General features: G+C 30.6%; 1 protein-coding gene across 2 annotated transcripts in view; it reads right to left on the bottom strand.

Annotated features, from left to right (window-relative positions):
- Positions 1-7638: 7638 nt before the first annotated feature.
- Positions 7639-25897, bottom strand: part of LOC142324422 (uncharacterized) — a 34689-nt gene continuing 16430 nt past the window's right edge. The window contains exons 6-11 of one of the 2 annotated variants that reach the window (XM_075365253.1): positions 23979-24181; positions 20097-20304; positions 18427-18609; positions 16492-16572; positions 13570-13815; positions 7639-8150 (exon numbers count right to left, since the gene is read on the bottom strand). In XM_075365253.1, the coding sequence (XP_075221368.1) occupies positions 7894-8150; positions 13570-13815; positions 16492-16572; positions 18427-18609; positions 20097-20304; positions 23979-24181 (1178 nt within the window). In that variant the 3' untranslated portion in view covers positions 7639-7893. The remainder of the gene's footprint in view (positions 8151-13569; positions 13816-16491; positions 16573-18426; positions 18610-20096; positions 20305-23978; positions 24182-25897) is intronic. The other variant, XM_075365254.1, reaches the window with a different exon arrangement.

The following is a 25897-nucleotide window of genomic DNA, read 5'->3' as shown; positions in this document are numbered from 1 at the left end:
TGTTTGCAATCTACAATTTCTGTCCAACCATTATTTAATCTGATATCTTCTGTTCATCCTGGTATCACCCACATACACCTTCTTTCGGGATTTAAAAAAATGGTGTTTATTGATGCCCTTTTGCAGAATGGTAGTTGGGGATCCCTACTTTAAATCCATATGGCAGTTTCCAACTTGGCATTATTTCTAAGTAAACTCCACTTAAAGATTTTCAAGTAGCTTATTTGTATAACTACAGTGGCAGCAGTCAAGAGGCAAGCATTCCAATCTCATAATCAAGACTCCATGGTTTTAACTTTTACTTTTTTTCTTACATACTTACACAGATGTTTTTATTATATATTATTTATACGTATATTATAATATGTATAAGAATCTGGAAAAATACTAATTGAATTTAATGTTATTATTTTATTTGAATACTAGCTACACGCTCTGCAGCTAGGCCCAGATGGGTGGTATCTTGTAATGGGATTATTAGGTGTCCAAAATTCATTACCTATTGTGTAAAAATATTTTTTTTTGAATGATGAAAATTGATATAATGAAAGTTAAATTAGAAATATAACTAGATTGATATGAATCAGGATTTTCTACTGATCGGTAGATTCCAGTGCTAAGTTAAGCAGGATGGACACTCACACAGACAAATGCCCTTTAGTGGGGTAGGATAACAAATCCTAACAGATTTTGTTTTGCAAAACTTGAAAAAATTAAAATAAATTAATCAGATTTTGTTTTATTTTTTTTATTACTTTCATGGGTTTCAAAAATACATCATGTGAAATAAATTATTGTGTCTGTTTCAGAGATTTTGGTAGACATACTGAAAATTAAAATAAATAAATTTATATTAATTTTTTCAAGTTTGATAACATCTGTATGTAATTTCCATATGTGATACCCTTTCCACAAGTTTATAAAGATTTTTAGGTTAATTTTTGCTGTATTCAAATAAAATAACAATTAACAAATATGAAATTCATATAGTTTTTTGGAGATTTGAACTCACGACCTTTGAATTATGAGATGGAACTATCACCACTCGATTGCTGTGATTATAATTATACAAATAAGTTAACTGAACCACTCAAAAATCATATAACCGAGTTTATTACATTTAAAGAAAATGGGGCCTAGTTGGAAGCTGCCATTTTGGATTAAAAGTCACCCCAGTGCCAAATGGCATCAATAAACTCTCTTGTAAGCTGACCACCTGCCTTTGTTAGTGCAAAATTCTAAAAACCTAATCCCTTTTTCATTTCTTTGACCTTCACTATAATATCCAATTATTGTCCCTTTCTATTACTGCATTACTGTTAAAATTGTCGGCAGAAATTTGCATCAGTTAAATACAAATCAAATTTCGCTATCACGTAGGACCCAAACGGACATCTTCACATACAATCTAACATGATTTCTTCAATCTAACTGACCGAAACCGGGGAAGCGTGAACCGCTCGCCTAATCCAGATTTGACAGCACCGTTCGTGAATGTGAACGCCTCAGAAAACGAACGAGTTGAAAGTTAAACCAGTGCTACACTCATACCAATCAACATTACGTTTTTCTCAACATACAAATTCACACCAGCACCCAAATATGTCCACCAATTAAGATCATCACCTATCAGGGGGTACGTATCCTCATTCCGGTCCGCGCAAGAATGCAATTTACTTATCCTAAAAGGATCAATCTTATAAAAGCATAGAGGAAGATATGAAATGTTGCCTACGTAGGACGGAGCAGCATATGGCATTGGAAAGTTGAAATAATATAATACATATAAATCAGCAAAAGCGAACTTAGGCGGAACAAAGGGAAAGGGTGTCTCTCCAATAGTCGGGCTGAGTGTATACAAAACTACCCTTCATTTACATATCATACGAATCATCCTCATCCCATTAGGTCATGGGGGTGTTGCTTATTGTTCACTAGTTGAACAGACTGGTACATACACATTAGGAAAGGAAAATAAAATAGTATAGTGTAACATAAAGAAGTTGCATTTTAGCCGCAGAATATAATTATGTGTATAGATAAAGACACCTACAAAAGTGCTTATCGCAAAGAAAAAAATAATTAGTCAAAATTACTGGAACAAACACAATTAAATTCAGGAAGAAGGAAAACATAAAAAAGAACGCAATTGTAGCGTTTATGAAATATTAGTTGACGATTTGAAATTCCAAATTAATCAAATTTTGAAAATTTAAAGAGATGAATTATTTATAATTATTTGTGGCAAAAAAAAATCGTACAGTTAAATTTTGTTTTATTAATTTACTTTAGTCTCTATCGATCCCCGTTTAAACAAATGTAAAAACCTGTTTTCACTGAATTTTTGAAAAAATTACGATATTATTCGTCTCATGGTTGAAATAGAAGATGAAATTTCTTTACGTTTTCAGGTATGAGGAGTCCAAAAATACTGTTCATGAAAATTGTAGTTTCCTTATATATTTATTTATTTATAAATACTAGCTCCCCGTCGCAGCTTCGCCCGCGCTATATAGTTATTTGCGTTTCCCATAGCGGTGAATCTTTTTATTTTATGTTTATTAGTCAAATAACTGGAGGCAGATGCAGCCAACCACCATTACAGTAACGATGGCAGTGGCTGTGGTGGTTGAGCCATGTACGTTCGTATCCAAAAATTGTTTTTAAATATTTATCTGAAGATTATTTGCAAGCCCAAATCTACTGAATATATACTTTACTATAGTCGGGATTGGGAAATTTACATAATTGTTCAACAATTTTTTTATCTTTCTTCATTCCCTTTCAAGGTCAAATTTAAAAAATCTAGAAATTGGCTTATTGTCATGAAGATTACACTCACTAAAAATCAGGTTGATTTCTTCATTTATTACAGAGAAATTAAAAAAAAAAAACAGGGTTTTAAAAAAAAATTCAAAAATCAATTTTGACCCTTGAAACTCGGGATGGAATTAAAAAAACTAGAAATTGGTTTTTAGATGTTCATAATCAATCAGATGAAACCCAGCTCACACAGTGATAGACACTCACCGTTCACAATCCATTAAAGTTTGTGCATTAACTGACAAATCTCCATTACTACATTTTATGTATATATATAAAGATTTTTCAAGATGAAATATATCCAAAAATCTTCTCAGTTATGCCAAAAAACATGGGTAAAAATTTAGTTCCAAAAGATCGGGTGGTTTGTTTGTTTATCCCGAAAAAAAACCTTCTTTATAAAATTGTATAGATACAAATTATTTTATTTAATATAAATTTTATTTTATTATTACATAATAATATTTATTTGACTGTTTGAAGCATTTAGTTCAACAAAACCCTGTTCACAGTTCATTAAAGTTTTTGACTGCTATTTATATATATATATATATTAGTGAGGAAATATATCCAGAATCCTTCTCAGTTATGCCAAGAAACATGAGAAAAAATTAGTAGCAATAGATCCGTTAGTTTTTTCTTTTATCCCGAATAAAAAACCCGCTTCCTCTTTATATGTTTATTTATAGGCATACATATATGATTTTTTGACTTGAAAACTTCCAAAACCACTAGATCAATACCATTGACATTTAGATATGCTGTAGTAATATGTTTGAAGTTGTGCATAAGGAAATTTGAGAAAGCTTTGTTGAGTTGTTCTTGAGTTACGCTCAATTTAAGTTCGAAAAATTTCAGCGCGACGAGTTAGAAAATATGGATCTTCGTATTAAAATGTTCAAATAACGAATACGCAGAACTGCGCAAGATTTTTTCTTTCCATAAATTTTTAAACGAACCATTATATTTGTATTTAAAAGAAAGTTTCAGGGGATTTTTAATGGAGAAAAATATTTAAATACAATTTTAATTATAAGTTATTGTTGGCCATTAATGAATCAGTCAGTCAGGATATGATCTTTTATATAAATATACAAAGTAACTTTTATGGAATGTTAAATCATCTATTCATTCTCAAATATATTTTAATATTTAAATTAAAATTAAAAAAAAATTCCACTATTTTTTTGTGTAATAACTTGTTTTTTTTTCTTTTAGATTTAATGCTTTCATTAAAGCATTCTTTTCATTGCTTTATATTAAAGTTAAAATACAATTTTAATTTGATATTACTAATTTTTAAGTTATCCAGATTAGATAACGCAATCAGTTTAATTATAATTTAATGGTAAAATAGATATCAGAATCTATTTGTCATAGAATAGTCATACCTAATCACCAGCTACTAATTTTTAAAAAAAATACGGTTATAGATATTGCGCAATATTGAACTGAACTGAACCATTTCAGTTTATATTTAAATTTAATTCTTTTTTTATAATTTGACAGGGACTTTCTTACCTATATATTAGCTCCATAATTTTCAAACTATTAATTTATATGATGTAATAGAGAATACATAATAAAATTTACGTATATGAAGTATGAAGAACATACTTTAAATAATTTTATTAATAATACAAACGAATGAAATTTTTCTTTTATTGTATTTCATGCAGTATATTTAAGTACTATGGATTGTTTGTCGTTGTAAAGAATGACAAAATATTTTTTTTTCTTTCCCCCCCCCCCTACAAAATAAATTAAAGTTATTCAAATGTTAAAGGGATTATTCTAACTGCTTGGTGGATTAACAGTTCAAACCTAAATAAAATTTTCAAGGTGATTGAACAAAACAAAATTTGATTGTTTCAAAACTCATATGTGAAGAAATAGTGCAACAGGGTTTTGTGATTAAAGTCACAAGAGAATAGAAAACAAACTAATGGCGATAGATATTAAATGTCTTGATGAGGAAAATTTAGAATTGACAATAATAAAGAGTATGTAAGGAATTAGAAGTTTCATTTTATCTTAAAAACTGGCTTTAAAAAATAAGATAAATCTTTAAAAATACCTGATGAAATCATTTCAATTGAAGACCTACAAATAAAACTCAGTAAAAAGTTTAGAAGGAAAACGAAGATTACTTTGTCATCGTACAAAGAAGAAATATAATTTATAAACTAGGAAAAACAAACTACGTAATCAAATCTATTTTTTGAAATACTCTGCTTCAATTTTATAAGAGTATTTTTCTTACTTTTAATTCAATAAAGAAATCAATGTTAATTTTAAAAATTGTACATCAGCTACTGTTTATTTAAAGTTGAGGTACATAACAAAGTATTCTAGGTATAAATTATTAAATGGGTAATTTTTTATTCAAAACCTAACCCAAATTGGTACTTAACTTATGCGGTTTTCATTTAATTAAGAGTTTATTGATTCGTTAATTCATATGTAAATTAATGAACTACTGTTATACTTAACCTTTGAAATGGTGAATGTTATTTATTAATTTTATTTTATTTATTATTTATCTCTGGCTTTCATTGATGCCACTGAAAATTCAATTACCTGTAGTTCAGGTTGAGAGAGAATTGCCCCTTGGATTTTTGTTGAAAGTCTGTAAGCCATCTCAGGAGAGCTGCTCACTGGAAGAGGGATCCTGAACAGCAAGCAGTTTTAAGACTATCAAAGGCAGAGGTCTGAATATTTTTATTTGGTCAGGACATCAAAAAGGTATTCTTGATCATTGATTAATTATCATTGTGATAATTGAGCAAGGAAATAAGGATCCTTGGGGGGTTATGAGACCTTGGGCATAAGCATAGGAAAAATATTCTTTTGTCGGCTTTTTCAACCCAGTTGGATGTTGTTTCTAATAAAGCTGAGATTTTAAATATTCTGTTGAATTTATGAGAATTCTGCCGGATGATGTTGTGGCTAATTAAACCTCAGATCTTCCCAAATGCAGATGATGGGCGGCTTTTCTGGTTAAAGGAGATTTGAGGAATGAGACAGAATTCAGGGCAGCCCAGGCTTGCAACATAAGATGGTTTAGCTCAGAAAAAACAACAATGATGTTGCTCAAAGGCAGACTAGCTGTTACATGACGACCTTGTACATCAATGGCAGGTCATCAAATTAGGTATGTATCCCTGCAGAGAAGTATCTAGGTGTTACCCTTGATGAGAATTTTGATTCAAGAAGCACTTTCAGTATGCTGCTAAAAAGACTTGTACTGCTTTCTTTGGTGTTTGGAGAGCAGTTCACTCCAACTGGGGGCTTAATTTTAGAACCATGTGTTCTATATAAGTGTGTATGCAAAGCTAAAATGCTGTACTCTGCAACTGTCTGGGCTCATCGAATGAGGTACAAATATAGGAATAATATTTTATTGAGAGCCCAGCATCTCATATTGTTAACTGTGATTGGTACCTATAGAACTGTCTCTCAAGAGGCAGTCTTCTTTAAATCTGGTATTAAGCCTATTGATATCCTTGCAACTGAGTGCCAATTACATTATGCTGCTAAGAAAGTAGGCCAACTTACCTCTGGGCACATAAATTCAGTCAGGTGGACTGAATTGTCTGATGGCCATTACATGCATGGTTTTTCTTGATGTGTGGGAAGTATGCAGGTAGTTAGATAGACTTCCCCTAATTGGCATATTATAGTTTCTTTATGGACAGGTGCTTTTTAAGATAGGTTGGCCTGATGGGGTTTGATTAACTCAGGCTTGTGTCCAGAGTAGAGCCAACTTACATATAATTTTGCCATTAACACTGATTAGAATACTCTTAGGATGGCCTCAGTGTGTGTATAGCCTTTATTGTCAATTATTATGCTTTTCCCCTCTTTTGTTTGAGGCAGTGCAACAGACACTCCAAATGCATCCATGGCAGTATGTCTTAATTCTGCCACGGGTATTTGTTTTAACGTTTGCTATTAGTAAACTACATAAATCTTGCAATTTGTTATTGCATGATATGTTGGAAATTATATTTCTAGAGTGACACTTTTTTATTACTGGTGATCAAGCTAATGGATTTGTGAAAGCGTATATTGATGCAGTGTGATGTGTTATTTTTTTACTGCATATTTATTATTAATTTGTTGTATAAATACTAGTTATATAAAGAAAAGTTCCCACAGCGCCCAAGTACTTAACATAGTAGAAGAAAGTTGTATAGATGCCATTTTCAGACACCAGGGGAAACTAATAATTCAGATAGAAGAGTTGGAGGAATTTTTCCAATAAACTATCTTTAACATCAAAATTTTATGATAATCTCAAATGAATATACATAAAGATTATAAGAGAAATTTCATCAGTAATAATAAGTTACACATTTAAATTCAATTGTAAGGATTCCAAGACTGCATCAGAGCGGTGTATTGGTGTTTATTAGCTCTTAAGAGGTAACTAAAGCAGTCTGTGAACTGGCATTTCACAAAAAGAAAATTTAGCAATCTGTTGGAAATGTAATAGCTGCTTATTTTTGCAGTACTTTATGTAAAACAAAAAACATGAAAGCGAAAGCTCTTGTAGTTCAGCCTTTACTAAAATATATATAGTTAGTAGCAAAGCTTATGAAATTAGACAAGAAAATATGGGGATTGACAGAGCTAGGAAAATGAGAAAAGATATCAGATAAAACCTAACTAAGGATAGGCTGAGGTATAGAAGTTAAAAGAAGAAAACAAATTATAGAAAATTATTTAATTGTTTATTAGTATCATACATAATAAATAGCAAAACATGAATATATTTCATAATTATAATTTTTAAGATTTCTATATGTCTTTTGATAGTGACTCAATGTATCTTTAAAACTGCTGATATGTGCTTCATTACTCGTATGAATAAATCACAAATACACATTCAACAACTCATTTTTACTAATGACTGAGAATCACAAATAATTTGTGAAATGTGATGATATTTAACTGTATCATACAAAATTATTTATTTTATTTATTATTGTGCGAGTAATTTAACTAAACAAAAGCATCAATATTGGTGTATCATAAAAAGTATAAATAAAATTAATTCAAGAAACATTATAAATAACAGTTACCAGATTTTATAAGATTGATTTTATAATTGACCAGTTTCAGATCGGCCATAATTGATTCAGTAGAATTAAATTTGTCACCAGTAGACCGTTCATTATTGCTTAATGATGGCAGTGATGCAAAAGACGATTCTGTGGTAATTGCAGCCACATCTTTTTTACTGGAAAAAGGTGAAGCTTCACTAGTATCAGGTGTATCGAACCTGTAACTATGTGTTTCAAGTTTCAAATTCTCCAGCACATCTGTAAACAGACCAACATGAATCTTAAATAAAAAATATAAAATTGTTAAATTCCAGCCTTAACTTTAAAATTAATTTTATGGATTTAAGTATTGTTAAAGATAATAAATTATGAAAAATAGTTATGGGCAAACCCTATTTTAAAGAATTCCAGTATGTATAAAGTGGCTGTATTAAACATACTGTTTGTTTAAGATGTATAGGTGGTATGTTTTATAAGATGTATAGGTGGTCCAAAAGTCACAGTACAACCTATTATTTCAGAAGTTGTAAAGAAAATGACACCAAGATAAATGTGGATACATTTATGTACACAAACATAAATTAGGTATGACGACCCACCTTTGGGGCATAACACAACAATTGCCACCATTTTGAATCACCGTCCATTTATTTAAATGGGAAGGGGGGTGTCATGTGACATCAAAACAGATTGAAATTTTACCAGAAATTCATTTCTGCAATCAGATTTCACATAACTGTTATGGTGTAGGAGTTATTGGCATCCAAAAGTTTGAAAATCTTATTCTTTTGCAGGTGACATATGATGGCTTTGATGAAGGAAAAGCAAATTGAGGTGATCCTGAGCCTGGTGAATGAAGCAGTCGAGCCATTGCAGCAGATTTCAACAGGCGCCACCCAGAGAGACCAGCGATTTCGCGTAACAGTTGCATGTCTCATATCCAAATTCAAGGAAACTGGAATTGTGTCCAATAGGCGATGTAGTGGTTGTCCCAAATCTTCCACTGATGAGACAACCTCAACAATGGTCTTGGCTGCTTTTGTGAGGAGCCCACAATGCAGCACTCAATGATTTACAAGTGAAATTGGTTTTAGTCATTCCTCCATTCTGTGTATTCTTCATAGCAACAAATGGTACCCATTTAAGATACAAATGCTCCAAAAACTTTCTGAGGATGACCGAGAAAGATCTGTCAAATTCTGTGAATGGGCATTACGTCAATATCAGAACAACCTTATATTCCCACAGAGTAACCTATTCAGTGACGAGACAATGGTTTATGTCAGTGGCGAGGTGAACCGGTAGAATCACTGATATTGGTATGTTTAAAATCCCCACTGGATTGACCCATCCAATGTTGTTGATATGGTGTGGGATATGGGGTACCTGTGTGGTTAGATCAATCTTCATCGATGGAACCTTTAATTCCATGTGGTACTTGGGCATGCTGAGAGACTGTCTTTCCTTTCCTTTTAAATGAAGATGGAACAGTCCCTTCGTTTTTTCAACAAGATAGTGCTTTGCCACACTTTGGGCTAAATGTTCATCAGTGGCTCGATGTCCAGTTGCCTGGGCAATGTATTGGTTGGTGTGGCCCAGTGGAAGGCCTCAAAGATAACCCAATCTCACACCTATGGACTTTTATTTGTGGGGGCATTTGAAGCAACTTGTTTACATAGAAGATTAGTTATGTTCACCATCTGCAACAAAGAATTACACTGTGCTGTATGAAAATTGCACCAGAAGTGCTTCTGCGTCTACTGACTGGAATTATGCATTCAACAAAACTGTCTACATATTGAACACATCATGTAGCCCTCTAGTGTCAATATTGGATGCCAATAACTCCTACACTAGTAACAGTTATGTGAAATCTGATTGCAGAAATGAATTCCTGGTAAAATTTCAATCTGTTTAAATACCTCACATGACCCCCCTTCCCATTTAAATAAATGGATGGTGATTAAAAATGGCGGCCAGTGTTGTGTTATGCCCCAAAGGCGAGCCTTCATACCAAATTTATGTTTGTGTACCCAAACGTTTCATTTTCTTTACAACTTTTGAAATAATAGGCTGTAACGCGACTTTTGAACCACACTGCAGATTAATGTGATCTTACATCTCTAACAACAAAGTAGCTAGAAAAAACTTTACAAGAAATTTAAAACAAGTTAGCATGTTTATCTTAACAGATAGTTGTGATATTTAAGTGGATAACTTGAATCACTTATTCTTCTTTTAATAACTAAAAACAAGCAATGAGTTAGGACTAGGAGGTTTTTCTAACTTGTTTATTTTTCAGATTATACTATCTAGGGTTCTTCAGATATTTCCAGTTGCTAAACTACTAATCACACAAGTATAAAGAGTTTATCAAAGTATAAATGCATAACAAATAAAACTACTATATAATAAAGTGCTTAAGAACTTGGCCAGATTTGTCTGTAAAAAAAAAGTAATTAAGTAACCTCTTTCCTAAATTTTTGAAGGTATTTCCACTAAGATTTCTCTATAATCTGTCCACATTTAGGTGTTAGTTATTTACTAATGGGGAATTCCATTTTAATTCAACAAATGATCAGTGCATTACTATTTTTGATTTTGATATTTGGTATATAACTACCCACTTTGTAGTGGCCAAAAAATATTTTTTTATATTTAAAAAAAATGTGTTTCTTGAGTAATAGACTATTTTCTCACTAACAGCTAAAAACAGCCACTTTCATCACTTTTTTCATGAGCTGTAGTAGCATTCTTATTTTACATCATACAGAGGGTCATAAAGGGCATTTTGGAAAGAGTGAAGATGGAACTTCATCTTAGTGCACTCGAAATTCATTTTGTTACATAACCAAATCTTTCAATGTTTAAAGAAGTTATGTTTATAAATTGTTTTTTTCAAATTTTGGGCTCAAAATAAATGACGAGCTTAGAGTAACAGGCCTGTTTTTTACCTTTTAACTCTTAGGTACTAGCAGTACTTATAAAAAAATTGGACTGTTACAGTGTTCTTCTTAAAAAAAAAAAAAAAGCTGCCAAATCGTAAGATTTTGAAAATGCCTCATTTTTGGGGCCCAAAAACTACATGTGGGACAAGTGGCAAAAATCTGAAATGTTTACAGCAATAAGTACTTTTTATGTACTTTAAAACCATATAAAATTTATTTTGTTACTCAAAGGAGTTGATGAGTAATGAAGCCAACAAAACCACTAAAAGCACTGTTTCCTTCTAACCGTGAACAATGTATCCAATATGAAATTCATATTTCATAACAAATTATTATAAAGGAAAAAATTCATTCCCCCCCTCCCCCGCAATCACGCACTCTTGTTGCAGTCAAAAATGCTCATTAAGATAAGATGCTATCCTTTGATTTTTGTATTCATCAGTTAAACATTTACAGAACCCGTCTTGCAGATAGTTTACAATAATAATTCTATATTCTGGAGTTTGTGAAATGTGCAGAAATTCCAGTGCAAAGTCATGTTTATAAAGCTTCAATTTTTTGAACTTTTAGACTCACTTGTTCAACAAGGTCGTCTTTTTGAACACTAAGCTTCTTTTGTCATGAACATCTGCATAGCTTTTGTTAAACTCAAGGCACCTCTGCCTTATCTTTCCTTCCTTCATTACTGTAGGTCTTTAAATTGCAGAAGCATTACAACCTTTCATACTGAGAAATAAAATTACATTTCAGGTTTCAAAACTGATAGGATTGTTTATTATTACTAGCTGCTACTGGTAAGGCAAACAACAGACTACTGAGAAGGTAGCCAGCCAATAGCTGATTAATAAAGTGGTTGAAGTTAATGTATATATGTGATATGATTTGTTGTTGCCTATCACTTAGTATTTTAAATATGCCTCATGTATGGATTCTTTACACTTATTAAATTATTTCATTTGGGAAATAGTTAATCAGTTAAAATATAAATTGTATTTCCTTGAATAAAAATGAATTTCTTAGCAATCTGCAGGGGAGAAAACAGCATCTCTTGCCTTTAATCCTGAGGTTTTGGGTCCAATCGAGTTGGGTTTAACAATTTTTTTATTACAAAAATTTCCATATACAAGCTTTATGCTTTAAAAACAAAAAATAATAAATAAGTAATTAAAGGAAGCAATTTTCAAAGTTTTCAACCAAATTAGGTGCTTTTATAAATATCATAAGGAATTAATAAAATCAGTGTTATTCATAAAGACATTTACTTTTGGAGTGAAAAAATAACCTTGAAACCAGATTAGCTATGGTGACTAAACATTCAAGACTAAAAACTTACAGTATTATTTTTATAAATGTCTGCAAATAAATTTTGACATAAATTTCAATATATATATATATGCACACAGTAAAACCTCCCCAAAACAGAATCTGACAGCACCAAGTAAGAATTCCGTTTTGGAATAATCCGGAAATTATACTGCATATAGAGAACATTAACCACCAATTTTCAAAATTGTTAGTAATTTTTCATTTAAAAGTTACATTTGTAAGATACGAATAATAAAAAGTGAACCTGTTTTCCGAAAATTGCAAAAAGTCATTAATTGTTTTGGAGTCTGGAATCCTGCGATTTGGAAAATGTATTTCACATTCTACTGCAGCACTACATTACCATTACACACACTCAATACTATATCAGCATATTCATCTGTTGTAAATAAGTTCAGCATTACTTCAATGGCAAACCAATCATGTTCAAACTAAAATTCACAGAAAAACTTCGTGAATGACAGTACAGTTCACAGTACCCATATACTTATGTAACTTACAGAATAATTTAAACAATAATACAGTATTGCAGATGGTTGATCAGCTGAGTTACTTTGTCTTTGAAATAATAAATATTCAAATAATTTATTGTACTTCTGTCAATAAAAATTTTATTATCTAAGTAATTTTTACTTACTTATTTTTATTTTACAATTGTGTAATTTCCAGTTTATTGTTTTAATTTTTAAACAGGAAATTTTGTTTTTACAAATATTTCACATCACCAAAAAATAATTTGATTTTGTTTACAGTAGGTAGTAAGTACTTTTTTGACAAATGTATGTACAGTTTTAAAATAAAATTCAAATTTTCCTAACCTTTCTTTGTTTTATTCAGCTTATCTTGTCCCATTTTGTTCAGAATTAAATTTTCTACTAGTTTTGTTTAAACGTTTTATATGTTTACTGCCCATTTAACAAAGTTATTACGTAAATATCAGGGGTTTTTACTCCAGTTTATTTGGTTTTCACCCCAGATTTCTCAAAACCTACTGCAGATACAGTTCTGAAACCTATTTTATTCAATTTTTCAAATAATAAGAAATCCCTAATTCTGCCCCTTAATTAACGTACTAAAAAATATCAGTACCTCATTTAACCAGAGTACTTGTATCCAAGTGAAATCTTTCACTAGCCATAATTCGCAAATGAAGCATTGCGAACATATGTTTGTAGGACCTTTTTCCATTATTTTCATGAGTAGAATAGTTGTAAAAGTCCTAAAGATCTTTGTAATACACGTGTGTGTGTGTATGTGTGTGCATGTGTATATATATATATACACATATATATATATATATATATATATATATATATATATATGTTAGAATTGTGATAAATGTATTAGTTTGTTATAAAAGGAAATATAACTAACTGACTGACTACTACAAGGAAATGTTTTACCTGTAATATCCATGCTCAATGATTTTGATGAACTGAATTCCATTGAAATAGATACTGGCTCAACATACCTGCCTCTATTAATAGAGCATTTATTTTTTCTTGGACTTGGTTCATACACTGTATTGATAAATGTAAAACTTTTTAATTTTAACTGATCAACAACCGGCATTATATCATTGTAATCACTATTATTATCATTATCATACCCATCCACTGAAAGTGTATTACAACTGTTTTTATCAGCATCTGCAAACACATACCATTTCAGAAATTAAAAACACTTCTCTAATTAAATACAAAAAAGTAATTGGACCTAGGGTTTTTGTTTTAGATCTTTATTCTGAATTTAACAGATTAGTGATGTTTGAAGGATGACTGAAATGTAAAACTCGCAAATGAAAAGACATAGTCAAATAAAAACAATATGGTATAAAGTACATTTTATTTGGTACAAAAACTTAATTTATTGTCCCACATAGTTGCCAATTTCAGCTACACATTTCTCCCAATCGTGAACCAGTTTTTTAATTCAGTCTGTGAAGAATACTGGCCTTTCCTTGATTTATGACCTCAATGTGTCCTTCTGTTGATCAACATTTCATCTATGATGAAATGAGTATGCTTCAGTTGATCTGAGGTGAAATTAGTACTCTTAATCCCTTTAATTACAGAAAGAGGTGAAAGTCTCAGGGCACCAAATCTGATGAGTATTGAGCATGAGAAATAGGTTCAAATCTCAACTTTACAAAAGCCTCAATGATTCCATGTGATGTGTGTGGCTGAGCATTTTGTTGAAGAATTATCAGCCCCACAGATTGTTGAACTTGACACACACTTCTCTTAAGCTGCTTCACAAGTAATTCTCATCAGTCACAGAAACTGGTTGGTTGATCAATGTGAGATTTATTCTCAGTATTCACTTGTGACACACAAAATTTTATTTCCTACCTACTCACAGTACTTTGATCAACAGTTTTATTACCATAAATGGCTTTGTCTATGATGAATGTCACTAGCGTTAATTTTTTCTGCTGTTAAATTTCAATCACTGCATGCTGTTTTAGATGCATGGACTACTCAACTCCATAACACTGGAACTGACAGAAAATGAGTGCATGGATCAACAAATTTTAAAATGTTAGTAATAAGAGAATGATGCTACAAGATGCCACCACCTGTTGCTTTCAGACATTAGGTTCTCCCTTTACATTTTAGTATACATTGCATTTCAGCTGTCCCTCATAACAGTAAATTTTATGAAAAGCAAATAATTATTATATTAAAGCAACCAGACCTCTTATTGTAACACTCATAAAAATTTAGTTAAAAGACTTTATGGTATATTATAACCTCAAAATCATTAATATTTCTAATCATACCATTGCTAATTGATTTACAACATTTACAGACTAGTCTTTAACAATTAATATAAATATGAAGTAATATTAAATTATACTTTAATCAGTTTGCTGTTACTAGTTTTATTTTTTTGTTTCCTTGTTAAGATAACTCCATAATACAAGTATATATTTTGTAAAAAAAAGGGGGAGGAACTGTGGCTACAGCAATCTGCAGTAATTGTGCTTTTTTCTGTTCCATAATGATCTTAAAAAAAAAATTATTTGTAAAAAGATACAATATATTACAATATACAGATACAATATACCAATAACTAACTACTATTCATTTATATGATTATATTTAAATTCTAGTCAAGCATTTGTATAAAAGACATTTTCAAAAACTGAACAATTTATGTTTCAAAAAAATTTGAAAATTAAAAATGTTTGTATTACAGTAAAGATATAGATGAATTATATGTGTAAAATATGTTTTCTTTGGTTTAATGAATATTCTTCACTTAGTTGAATATAACATAATACTAAATTTTCAACAAATTGTGTTACTTGAAGAATGCATACTCTTTTATTATTACTTCATTGAAATTATATAATTTAGGAAAGAAATTTCATCAACATTGGTTGAAATAAGGTGGGATCTTATATCAAACCAACAAAATAGAAATTATAAATATCTTCTAGCTAAATAGTCAACAAAATGTAACAGCATCATAGCAATATTATGCAAAAATAATATTTCGTTGATATAAAACTCATAAACAATTTCTATTCCGTAACTCACTAACCATTAATAAACTGCAAAAATATAATATCAAAAGGAAGACTGTTTAAAAAAAAAAAAACATGTTATGAATACATCACCTTTTTCACTGATACCAAATATAATTCTATATCAAGTTATTACCCATTATGCTAGGTATCAGGAAATTCAAAAAGTAAAAAAAATGTCTTTTATAGCACTTAATATTATTTGTTCCTTTTATCTTCTACTATGGCTTGAACTTGGCTGCAAGACAATGAATTCCAGGTTTTTCTGCCATATCTTATGACTTGAACTTAAAAAAAAAGTCATTAACTTTTCTCACATAGTATTACTTAGTCAATAAACTTTCTGAAGATTCACCATTTCCTCCTGACTACTTTTGAAATGTTTAAACCACACACAGGACTAACACTTAAAAAGATAAGTCAGCCACATCAATTGATATGTCCTAAGTTTAGGACATTATGTCATTAAGTTTGAAGAAAGCTGTAATATTTTTATGTCATTTGCTTGTTAAAGTAGCCATCTAAAACTTTACAGAATATAGATGAGCATAGTATATCAGAAAAATGTTGAGATCAATATCATCTGCCTGATATAAAAAAACAAGAGTTTGTTCAGTAAGGTCAGTAAGGTTATGCACGGTTGTGTCTTGCAGTGATGTATGAGTGTGCTATCACTAAAATTTCTCAAACTTTTTGAATAATCCCATATATAATAACTGTAATAAAACATTAATATAATTACATAAAGAATGTATAGAGATTCAATTAGATATACTGAATGACATCAACTCACAGACGCTCCTGCCTATCTTAGAATATATAAAATCAGTGCACAAATTCATATCAGAGACAGATGAAGGATTGCGACTGCATTCTAAAAAGAAAAAAAAAACTTTTATTAATACAATATTTGACTCAATGAATAAAATCTTGAGATGTAAGCCAGTGAGCTATATTATGTAATAAATTAATCTGTAGAAATAGAAACAAAATAAAATCTCCAATTTGTCTTTGATAATTAACAATAAAAATTAAACGGAACTGTAGGTTTTTAATGGCACTGAAAAAAATTTATTCATGTTTAAAGTAAATTATCCTTTATCTATAAACTCAAAATGACTCTTCTCACATATAAATATTGTTAACATTTTTTAAAATTATGTTACTCATTTGGCCATTTTCAATGCTGTCCTTTTTCAGCGGCATCAGCCAATGTTACTGCAGAAATTTCTTTTAAATCAGAAAGAAATTTAATTGGGGTAAGTTCAAAAATAGTATTAAATTTTGATAATAGTGAATGGTAGTGATAAATCATATTTCTCATAATTTTCAATTGCATTAAGATGTAGAAGAAGCGTTTAATAAACCTGTGCAAAAAAATAAAGGGACCAGTTTTTTGGGAAATTTTTTTTTGTTTCTCAACATAATCTCTTTTCAAGTCTTACTTACTTACTTACTTACTTACTCCAGCGATGCTTAAGTTCTTTGATTTCGCCCTAATAGTATGATCTATCCACGTTTTTGAAATAGGCATATGTTTCCAGTTATAGCTTTGTCATTTTGCATGAATCTCTTTCCAGCAAGCCATTTCTTCATATTTGGGAAAAGAATAACCCTAAGATACTAAGTTTGGTAGCTGCAGAAGAGTTTTGTAGCATAATTCAAAGAATTTTGCAGTCGTAATAATTTAAGTGTGAGTTAGTGTATTCCCCAATTTTTTAAAATTTTTCTCAAAATCTATTTCATTAAATAATTTAGGACCGAAATACTATTATTAGTTAACTAAGTTATTTTATTTGCAATATTGGTTGAAAATTATTAGTTATTATGTATTACTATTAGTCTTTGGGCCATTAATTCCAATTTTAGCTGTTTAAAGTATGTTATTAGATGTAATTCTGAAGATAATATGAAATAGAAAAGTTACTTTGGGAAATAAAAATTTAATGGTAGTTACATATTAGTCCGTCTACCAATAAATTGCAAACTTTTGGGTTATTGTTAATATGACCCAATGTAACCATTATATTACCATTTTTATTTATTTATTTTATAAATATAATTTAACCAAACTTAACCTATGCTCGCTAACCTTGATTAATTAACACCACAGTAATGTTTTTGAGTATTTAAATAATAAATCAGTAATTATTGCAATTATTTAAATAATCCAAACATTTCTGTTAATTAGTCACAGTTAGAAATTATAATTAAAAAACAAAGGCATTTATCGAAAAATGATTTTTGCCATCACTATTCTAGTAAAATTCTTTACTAAAATCATGTATCACTTGTCCACCTCCCGATTTACGATTTAAAAACAAAAAACTTTGATTCAGTGTGGCAGACAAAAGTTTCAAACACAACATAAAGTAGTAATTTTGTAACTATGTAGATCTGCACTTGTTTCTACCTCCTAGTGTCCCTCAGTTTTGAAAAAAGAACTTTCCATACTCTGATATTATCATGCAATATATACATTAAATTTAAACCTTAAATATATTTTTTTTTAATTTTATTTTTGGATGTATTTTTACTATCTTTGATCACATCAACCTGATTGTTTACATTTATTGAATAAATAAAAGTAACAATTTTATTAATCACCGTTAATCTGCAAACTAAATTATTTGTGATCACTTCTACATGTAACAATTTTATGAATCTCTTCATCATTGTTATTAAACAACTTTCCAGAATAAGTATTTGTCATAAAGCATTCACTTACTATTTGTAAATGATGTAAACTGTATGTTACAGTCATTGCTTCTACTGGAATACAGATGACATGATATTTTTTCCACAGTCGATACTAGGTAATCAAACCGTTTTAGTGTTCTACCGACAATACTTTGTTTATTATCTTCAATAGATGATGCTTTTATTAAGACATGTCTGCATTCATTAGTGACTGAAACAATAAATATTATAAATTTACTTAGTGAAGTTAATAATTATGCACAGTAAAAATTATTTATTACTAAATTAGAAAAATTAATTAACAGCTGAATCAAAATATTTTAATGCAAAATAGAAAAAGTTAAATACAAAAATTATCTTAGAATAAAAGTATTTATAACAGAATACTAGTTTACAACTGAATTTCCAAGAAAATAAACTGTAATTTAATTTGGTGCAAAGTTATTTTTAACAGTTTTTATGCACAAGTAAAGGGAAATAAATTGATTTTGAGGGAGTTAAGTTGTACCGCTAGAGAAACTGATAGGAGCCACAAAGGTACATTGTACCTCCCACACATTGTTTTCTAAAACCAACCCTGAGGCTACATAAAAAATCCTGTGAATTTTGAGGTGCTTTCAGTAATTTACTGGTGGTTTTTACTGGCAAAAAACCTCAAACCAATTGAAATTCATTAGCAACTTTACAAGGTATACAGAGATGGAATAATAAGTGAAAGTGGAGTGAGGTAGTGATACATTCAGTTTAAAAATTGCTGCACCAGAGTTCATGATGAGGACCACAGTGGTCGGCCTAGTCTTGTGACTGATTAACTGACAATGAAAGTCAACGATAAAATTTGTGAAAATCACTGCATTACGATTACGGAACTCTTGCTTCATTTCCCCCAAATTTCATAAAGTTTACTGAATGAACTGTATTGAGGAAGCTTGGTTATTACAAGTTTGGTGCAAGATGGATGGCAAAAATCTAAGGCGGCAGATTTCTACAGAGAAGGAATTGAAAAGCTTGTGTATCATTATGATAAGTGCCTCAGTTTAAATGGTGGCTGTGTATTTATTTTTTTTTAAAGTTATTTTAATTTTTACCTTCACCTACTCTACATTCAGCAAAACTTATAGCTTTGCAAACATAAGTGCTGCTTTAGTTGTCACAAATAATTACACATAATTAGGAGCATTATACGAGATAAATTTATGATCTAACTTTTGCAATGCAACACAAAAAACAAAATCGGTTAAAACATTGTCATAATTATCATTTGAATGATTTTATATTGTAAGAAGATTAAAACAAAATACTTGCACTTGACACATATATATTTTTCATAACATTGTACGTTATACAAAATTTTCTGTTACATCAGATTTTTTTCTGTTCAATTAACAAGTCCCATTGCTATAAGAAAAATTAACATGAAATGTTTAAATGAAATTAAAGTAACCAGGGATAAAATTAAGCAATATGGCAGGCTGCTTTATGATTTTCATAATGGGAGAAATTTTGAAGATGTTCCTCACTCCATTATAAGCAAGATAACAATAACTGAACAAAGTATCAAAATATTGAAAAATGTTTTAGGAAAAAGATGCTTAATTTTTGTGGAAATTAAATTCTACAATTTATATATACAATTTAACTTTGTTCAAATATAAAAACAAAATTTCAGTTACTACTGATACAATATATCCACTTTACCTGATTTCAAACATTTTTTCATACACATTAAGTCAGTGTCATTGCAGTATTTTAAATGTCTTGATAATCTGTCAACCTGTGTAATTATGTTGTTCAATATACCATTAAATGCAGACAAATCAATTACACTTGTATTTCTAGAAGATAACTCAGACTTAGTGATATTTTTGGCTCTTTCAAGGTCAGATTGGACACTCTGCAAGGTAACCTAATAATAACAAATAAAATAAAATTGGGTGTTATACCACCATTTTTTTTTTTGTCTTCAGTCATTTGACTGGTTTGATGCAGCTCTCCAAGATTCCCTATCTAGTGCTAGTCGTTTCATTTCAGTATACCCTCTACATCCTACATCCCTAACAAATTGTTTTACATATTCCAAACGTGGCCAGCCTACACAATTTTTTCCTTCTACCTTCTATACCACCATAGCAGTGTAAAAATGTTTGATCTCTAGTACAGTATGCCGTTGATTTATGACTGATAAATTTATGATCAACTAATAATTCCATTAATTTACTAGAAGGAAATGGGGGGTTTTTGGTTTAGTACAGCCTTTTAGAGATGCTTTGAAATTGTTTAGAAGGGAATTTTATTTTCTTGTTTTTGGTAATTATTTATTTTTTTGTTCCTATTTTGGGTCAGAAAGACCCAAAATAAAATGAAATTAGCAGATTTCATTTAAAAATGGGATGATTATTGCTGGCCATTTAAATTTTGTAAAACTACTGCAAACTGTTTTTTTATTATTTCCTTTAATCCAGAACTTGCTCTTCCTTCACACAGAATCTCTTGCATGTCCAACATTAGTTTAACCACATCAATTTCATTATATTTTAAAACCAAAACTCGATATTTTTTTTAACATGAATGCACTTTTACGGTGCTTCATAAATCTGAAGATTTAAGATTTTAAAATAACTATCTTATTGATAAGTGGACTAGCAAATTACTATCTAACAGCAGAATATAAATATTCATAAAAATTAATGCTAATGCTTTGTTTTTCCACATTTTAATTTCACAAAGAATTGCGCTTCATCAAAACATTGTGAGGAATTACATAAAAAAACATAATTTAAAATGTTAAAAATACAGAAAAGTATGTTTATCATCTCAGTTATTGATATAAAATTAACTATTCTGCTGCTATTACAATCTGTAGCAGAAACTATTGTTTTTGCTACTGCAATTTAAATATATTTCAAAATCCAAATTTGAATAATTTAAATTAAATATATTTTCCTAATCCAATCAATATGTTAACATCTTACCTGTTGGCTAATTATATACAGAGGGATCCAAAAGAATGTACTCACTGTTTGTAATTAAATAATATCTAAACAAACAGTCTTACACTCACTAATCTAATATGTAGTATAGTGTAAGGTATTAAATTTATCATGGCAAGTGGAGCTGGTAATTTATGCCATGCATGTGCGGGTGGTTGATGGTCGAACAAGTCAGTCATATTAGTGCAGCAGAAGGAAGTCGAATAGCAACAGTGGCTGAGGTTCGCTTATCATCTGTTGAATGCAAGGCTGTACTGAAGTGGTACTGGAGGTACAAGAATATTGACGAGGTACAATGGCAGTGGCAGAGAGAGTTTGGAACACCAACTCCAACAACTACAAGTCGGGTGTCCAGTGCTGCAACATTTTATCTGATAAATATTGTTATATTCATTAACAAAATCAGTGAATCAGGGAGCATGTGAAAGTGGAGTGAACCAGTCAAGTGTAAGATGCATTCTGAAAAGTGGTGCAAAATGGAAAGTGTACATTCCAAGACTGCTACACATGATTAATGACAACCCAGATTGAAGGATGGAGTATTGTGAGTACTTTCAGCACATGGTTGGCGAGGATGAGGAATTTGCAGGGAAGTTTGTGTGGACTGACGACGTGCAATTCAAATTTAACAGTACTGTGAACCACCACAATTGTGTCTACTGGGCTCCTGAAAATCTTCATGTTCATGTGGACAGGGCAGTGAATCTACCGGGGATTGCTGTGTAGTCTATCAGTGCATGGTTTGATTGGTCCCTTCTTCTTCAAGGGAACCATAACTGGTGAGGAATATCTTGAAACACTTCAAACGAGGATTCTGCCTGCTATCTAAAACTTGCATGGTAAAGAATGTTTTTACATGTAACAAGACGGAGCCCCACCCCACTACCATCAAGTTGTCAGGTTATACCTTGATAAAACTCTACCTGGATTGTGGGTGGGTCGAAGAGGTGCTGTTGAGTACCCACCACAGTCTCCTGATTTGACACCTCTGGACTTCTAACTCTGGGGGACTGTCAAGAATGATGTGTATTGACAAAAACCAGCAACAATCGACAAGCTACATGAAAAAATCATAGTCATGAGCTGCCATTACACCAGATACACTAACAGCCGTAGTTCGATGTGCAGTTTGGCACTGTGGATATTGTATAGAAGCTGCGACAGTCATTTCGAACACATACCACAACCCTCTTTCAGTGTCAAAAATTGTTATGTCAAGTCAAATTTGTCACAAAATATTGACTAGCAAACAGTAAGTACATTTTTTAGACCTCTCTAATATATTTTTTTTGTTGAAATTTCAAATAATTCATTAACAAATTGCCCACTTTGCTAAAACAGTTTCATATTAAGTGAAATATAAACCACCAAAACAGAGTAAATAGATAAGTAAACTTACCATATTGATTCCAAGTATTGATTTTCACAAGATCCTGCATTTTCAGTTATTAAATTCTATAATGACATTAAAACACTTATTTATTTATAATTTTAATTTGTCGAAATTGTTTTTTTTTTTAAATTTTTAAACTTATGGACAAATACCCAACTTCTGCTGTCCAGTATTGGAATGGTGTAATATTAAAATGCTTTATTTAAATATATTTATATTTATTTTATCATGATCAAACCACCAAATTGCATTCGAAGATGATGATTTAATTAAAAACATAATAAAAATACAATCTAATAGTTGGCAGAAATGACATTAGAACAAATGAAAATACAACATTTTACATATTAAATATATTTTAATATTTATTATCTAATTAATTTACTGGGTGAGTGAGAGTGGTGATTAGATGTTATGATAGCAAAAATATAGTCAATCAGGATCAATTCAATACCACAGGAAATACTAACTGAATAACACAGGCTTTGTTGATGTATGATCACTCCAGTTCATTGAAGAACATTTTATTAGGACTTACATTTTTTGTTGAGACTAGCATAATCTTGAATACATAGCGTACATTCTTACTATTACTAGAAATACAGTTCTTTTGTTTGAGGACAAATAATCTTACCAATCTCAAAATTATTAAACCAATTTGAAAATTGTTCACTGTTTAAAAACCTACTTCTTCTAGCACGACAAAGATTGCACAATAATTTAGTCACCCCTTTTCTGATCAAGGGAGATAGATGATTTCATCCTCCTTTATGATTCATAATAAATAAAATTTACAGACAAATCTGTCAACAAGAATTTTTTATATTACAGGTCTATCTTTATAGGATTTGATTTTTCTGGGTTGAACAAAATCATCACCTGATTTAGTGAGGAACAGGCTCCTAGGAGTTTCTCAATTAAACTGTAAAAAATCAAAATACTGGGAAATTTAAATCACTTTTATAAAAACTTACCTACAGAGCTAGTAAAAAGCGTAAGGTTTGAATCTTCCTTAGTCAAAACTTCCTGAATAAAAAAATTAAAATTCTGATTTTAATTTGATGTAAGGAAAGGAAAGGATTTTATTTTCAAAGTGCAAGATATAAAATAAAAATAAGTTTTGGCTAGTCTAATAAAAATAATATAGTCTGATAAAAATAAATAGATCTTACACTAATCATTTTCATCATAACAAACCATCGTAAATGAGGTGGGGTCAATAATTGTATCCAACAATGATTCCAAATTGTTGACTTCAGACAACCAATATTCAACAAGAAATTTTAAGTAGTGAAGCTTATCACCATTCAGATGATCGATGTAAAGATCCAAAACAGCAGGAACCAAATAACTCTCAAGGGACTCGATGCTTAATAAACAACAATTTATATCCAATACACCTGTAAATTAAAAATGTTACTAGTTTAATCAAATAAAGATAATGCAAAAAAGGACACTTGACTTGTTTTGATGAATTTTGCTACCTGCGGAATCAATAATCTAATCAACTATTTATTTTTAATTAAATAAATCTGAAAAAAAGAATAATTAACAAAAACTACAGCATGATAGATATGCAGCTTGATATTTTTTGTGATGTCAGAATGAAGAAAGAAAGGATCGACATATCAGTATAAAAATATTGTATATTCTGTATGATTTTTATATACATGTGATAGTGTATACTGAAGAATAATGCAGGCTAAGATTGGATGATATGCTCATATGCCCTTTTCAACTACCTTAAAAGTTATATGGTCCTAATCTTATTTATTAGATAATAACTAAGTTTAATCAGTTACCATAAAATTTCCAGCAGACTATCATATGAAGGCATAAACAGAATAAATAAACATTTTAAACATCATGGAAAAACTTCAAAACTTAAAAATCATGAAAAACCCTCCTCTATGAATCATGAGACCTTGCCATTGGTGAGGGAGCTTGAGTGCTCAGGGATACAGAGTAGCTGGACAGAAGGTGCAACCATATCGGAGAGGTATCTGTTGAGAGCCAGACTAAGGAATGATTCCTGAAAGAGGGCAGCAGCTCTTTCAGTAGTTGTTAGGGACATGAGTCAGGACGACTTAAACGGCCATATCAACATCACTCAGTCCTCTGAGTACTGCGCAGCTGAAAGCAATGGAAAACTACAGCTGCTTTTTTTTCCAAGAAAATGTGGCTCTCTGCATTTTCATATAGCAATGATGGAGGCGCCTTCCTTGGTAAAATATTCCGGAGGTAAACTAGTCCCCCGTTCGGATCTCCGGGTGAGGACTACTAAGGAGGGGGTCACCAGAAAATTAAAAAATAACATTCTACGAGTCGGAGCGTGGAATGTTAGAAGTTTAAAAAAGGTTGGTAGGCTGGAAAATTTAAAAGAGAAAATGGATAGGATAAATGTGGATGTAGTGGGAATTAGTGAGGTTCGGTGGGAAGAGGAAGGCGACTTTTGGTCAGGTGATTTTAGAATAATAAACTCAGCTTCAAATAATGGGCAGGCAGGAGTAGGTTTCATAATGAACAAGAAGATAGGGAAGAGAGTAGAATATTTCAAAACGCATAGCAATAGAATCATTGTAATAAGGATAAAATCAAAACCTAAACCGACAACGATTGTTAACGTCTATATGCCTACAAGCGCCCATGATGATGATGAGGTAGAGTGTGTATACGAAGAGATTGATGAAGCAATTAAACACGTAAAAGGAGATGAAAATTTAATAATAGTTGGAGATTGGAATGCAAGGATTGGAAAAGGCAAGGAATACTTTTTTGTTATCTATTTTTTGCGTACATCATATTATTTTCCTTTTCTCAAGTATAAATTGTGAAATTTCACACAATTCATTATTTGTGATTTTAAACAAACATTTTCTGATAAAAATAATTATTTTATATTCTCTGATAAAATTTATAATGGAGCCTCACTTTCATATCATTATGAAAAGGAAATAGGCTCATTTTCATACCCTGTTAACTATTAGTTTTATTAAATTACATTATAGTAAAAACTCATTTAACTTTTTTGAACAAAATAACAATGCACTAATTCCAATTAAAGCATTAATTACTTTAGAGTAATTAACTCAGCGTCAAATAATGGGCAGGCAGGA

Source organism: Lycorma delicatula, chromosome 5, assembly GCF_047948215.1.
Source record: "Lycorma delicatula isolate Av1 chromosome 5, ASM4794821v1, whole genome shotgun sequence".
NCBI classification, from domain to species: domain Eukaryota; kingdom Metazoa; phylum Arthropoda; class Insecta; order Hemiptera; family Fulgoridae; genus Lycorma; species Lycorma delicatula.
Note: the sequence above shows the minus strand (reverse complement) of the source record. Positions and strands in the feature narration are given on the sequence as shown.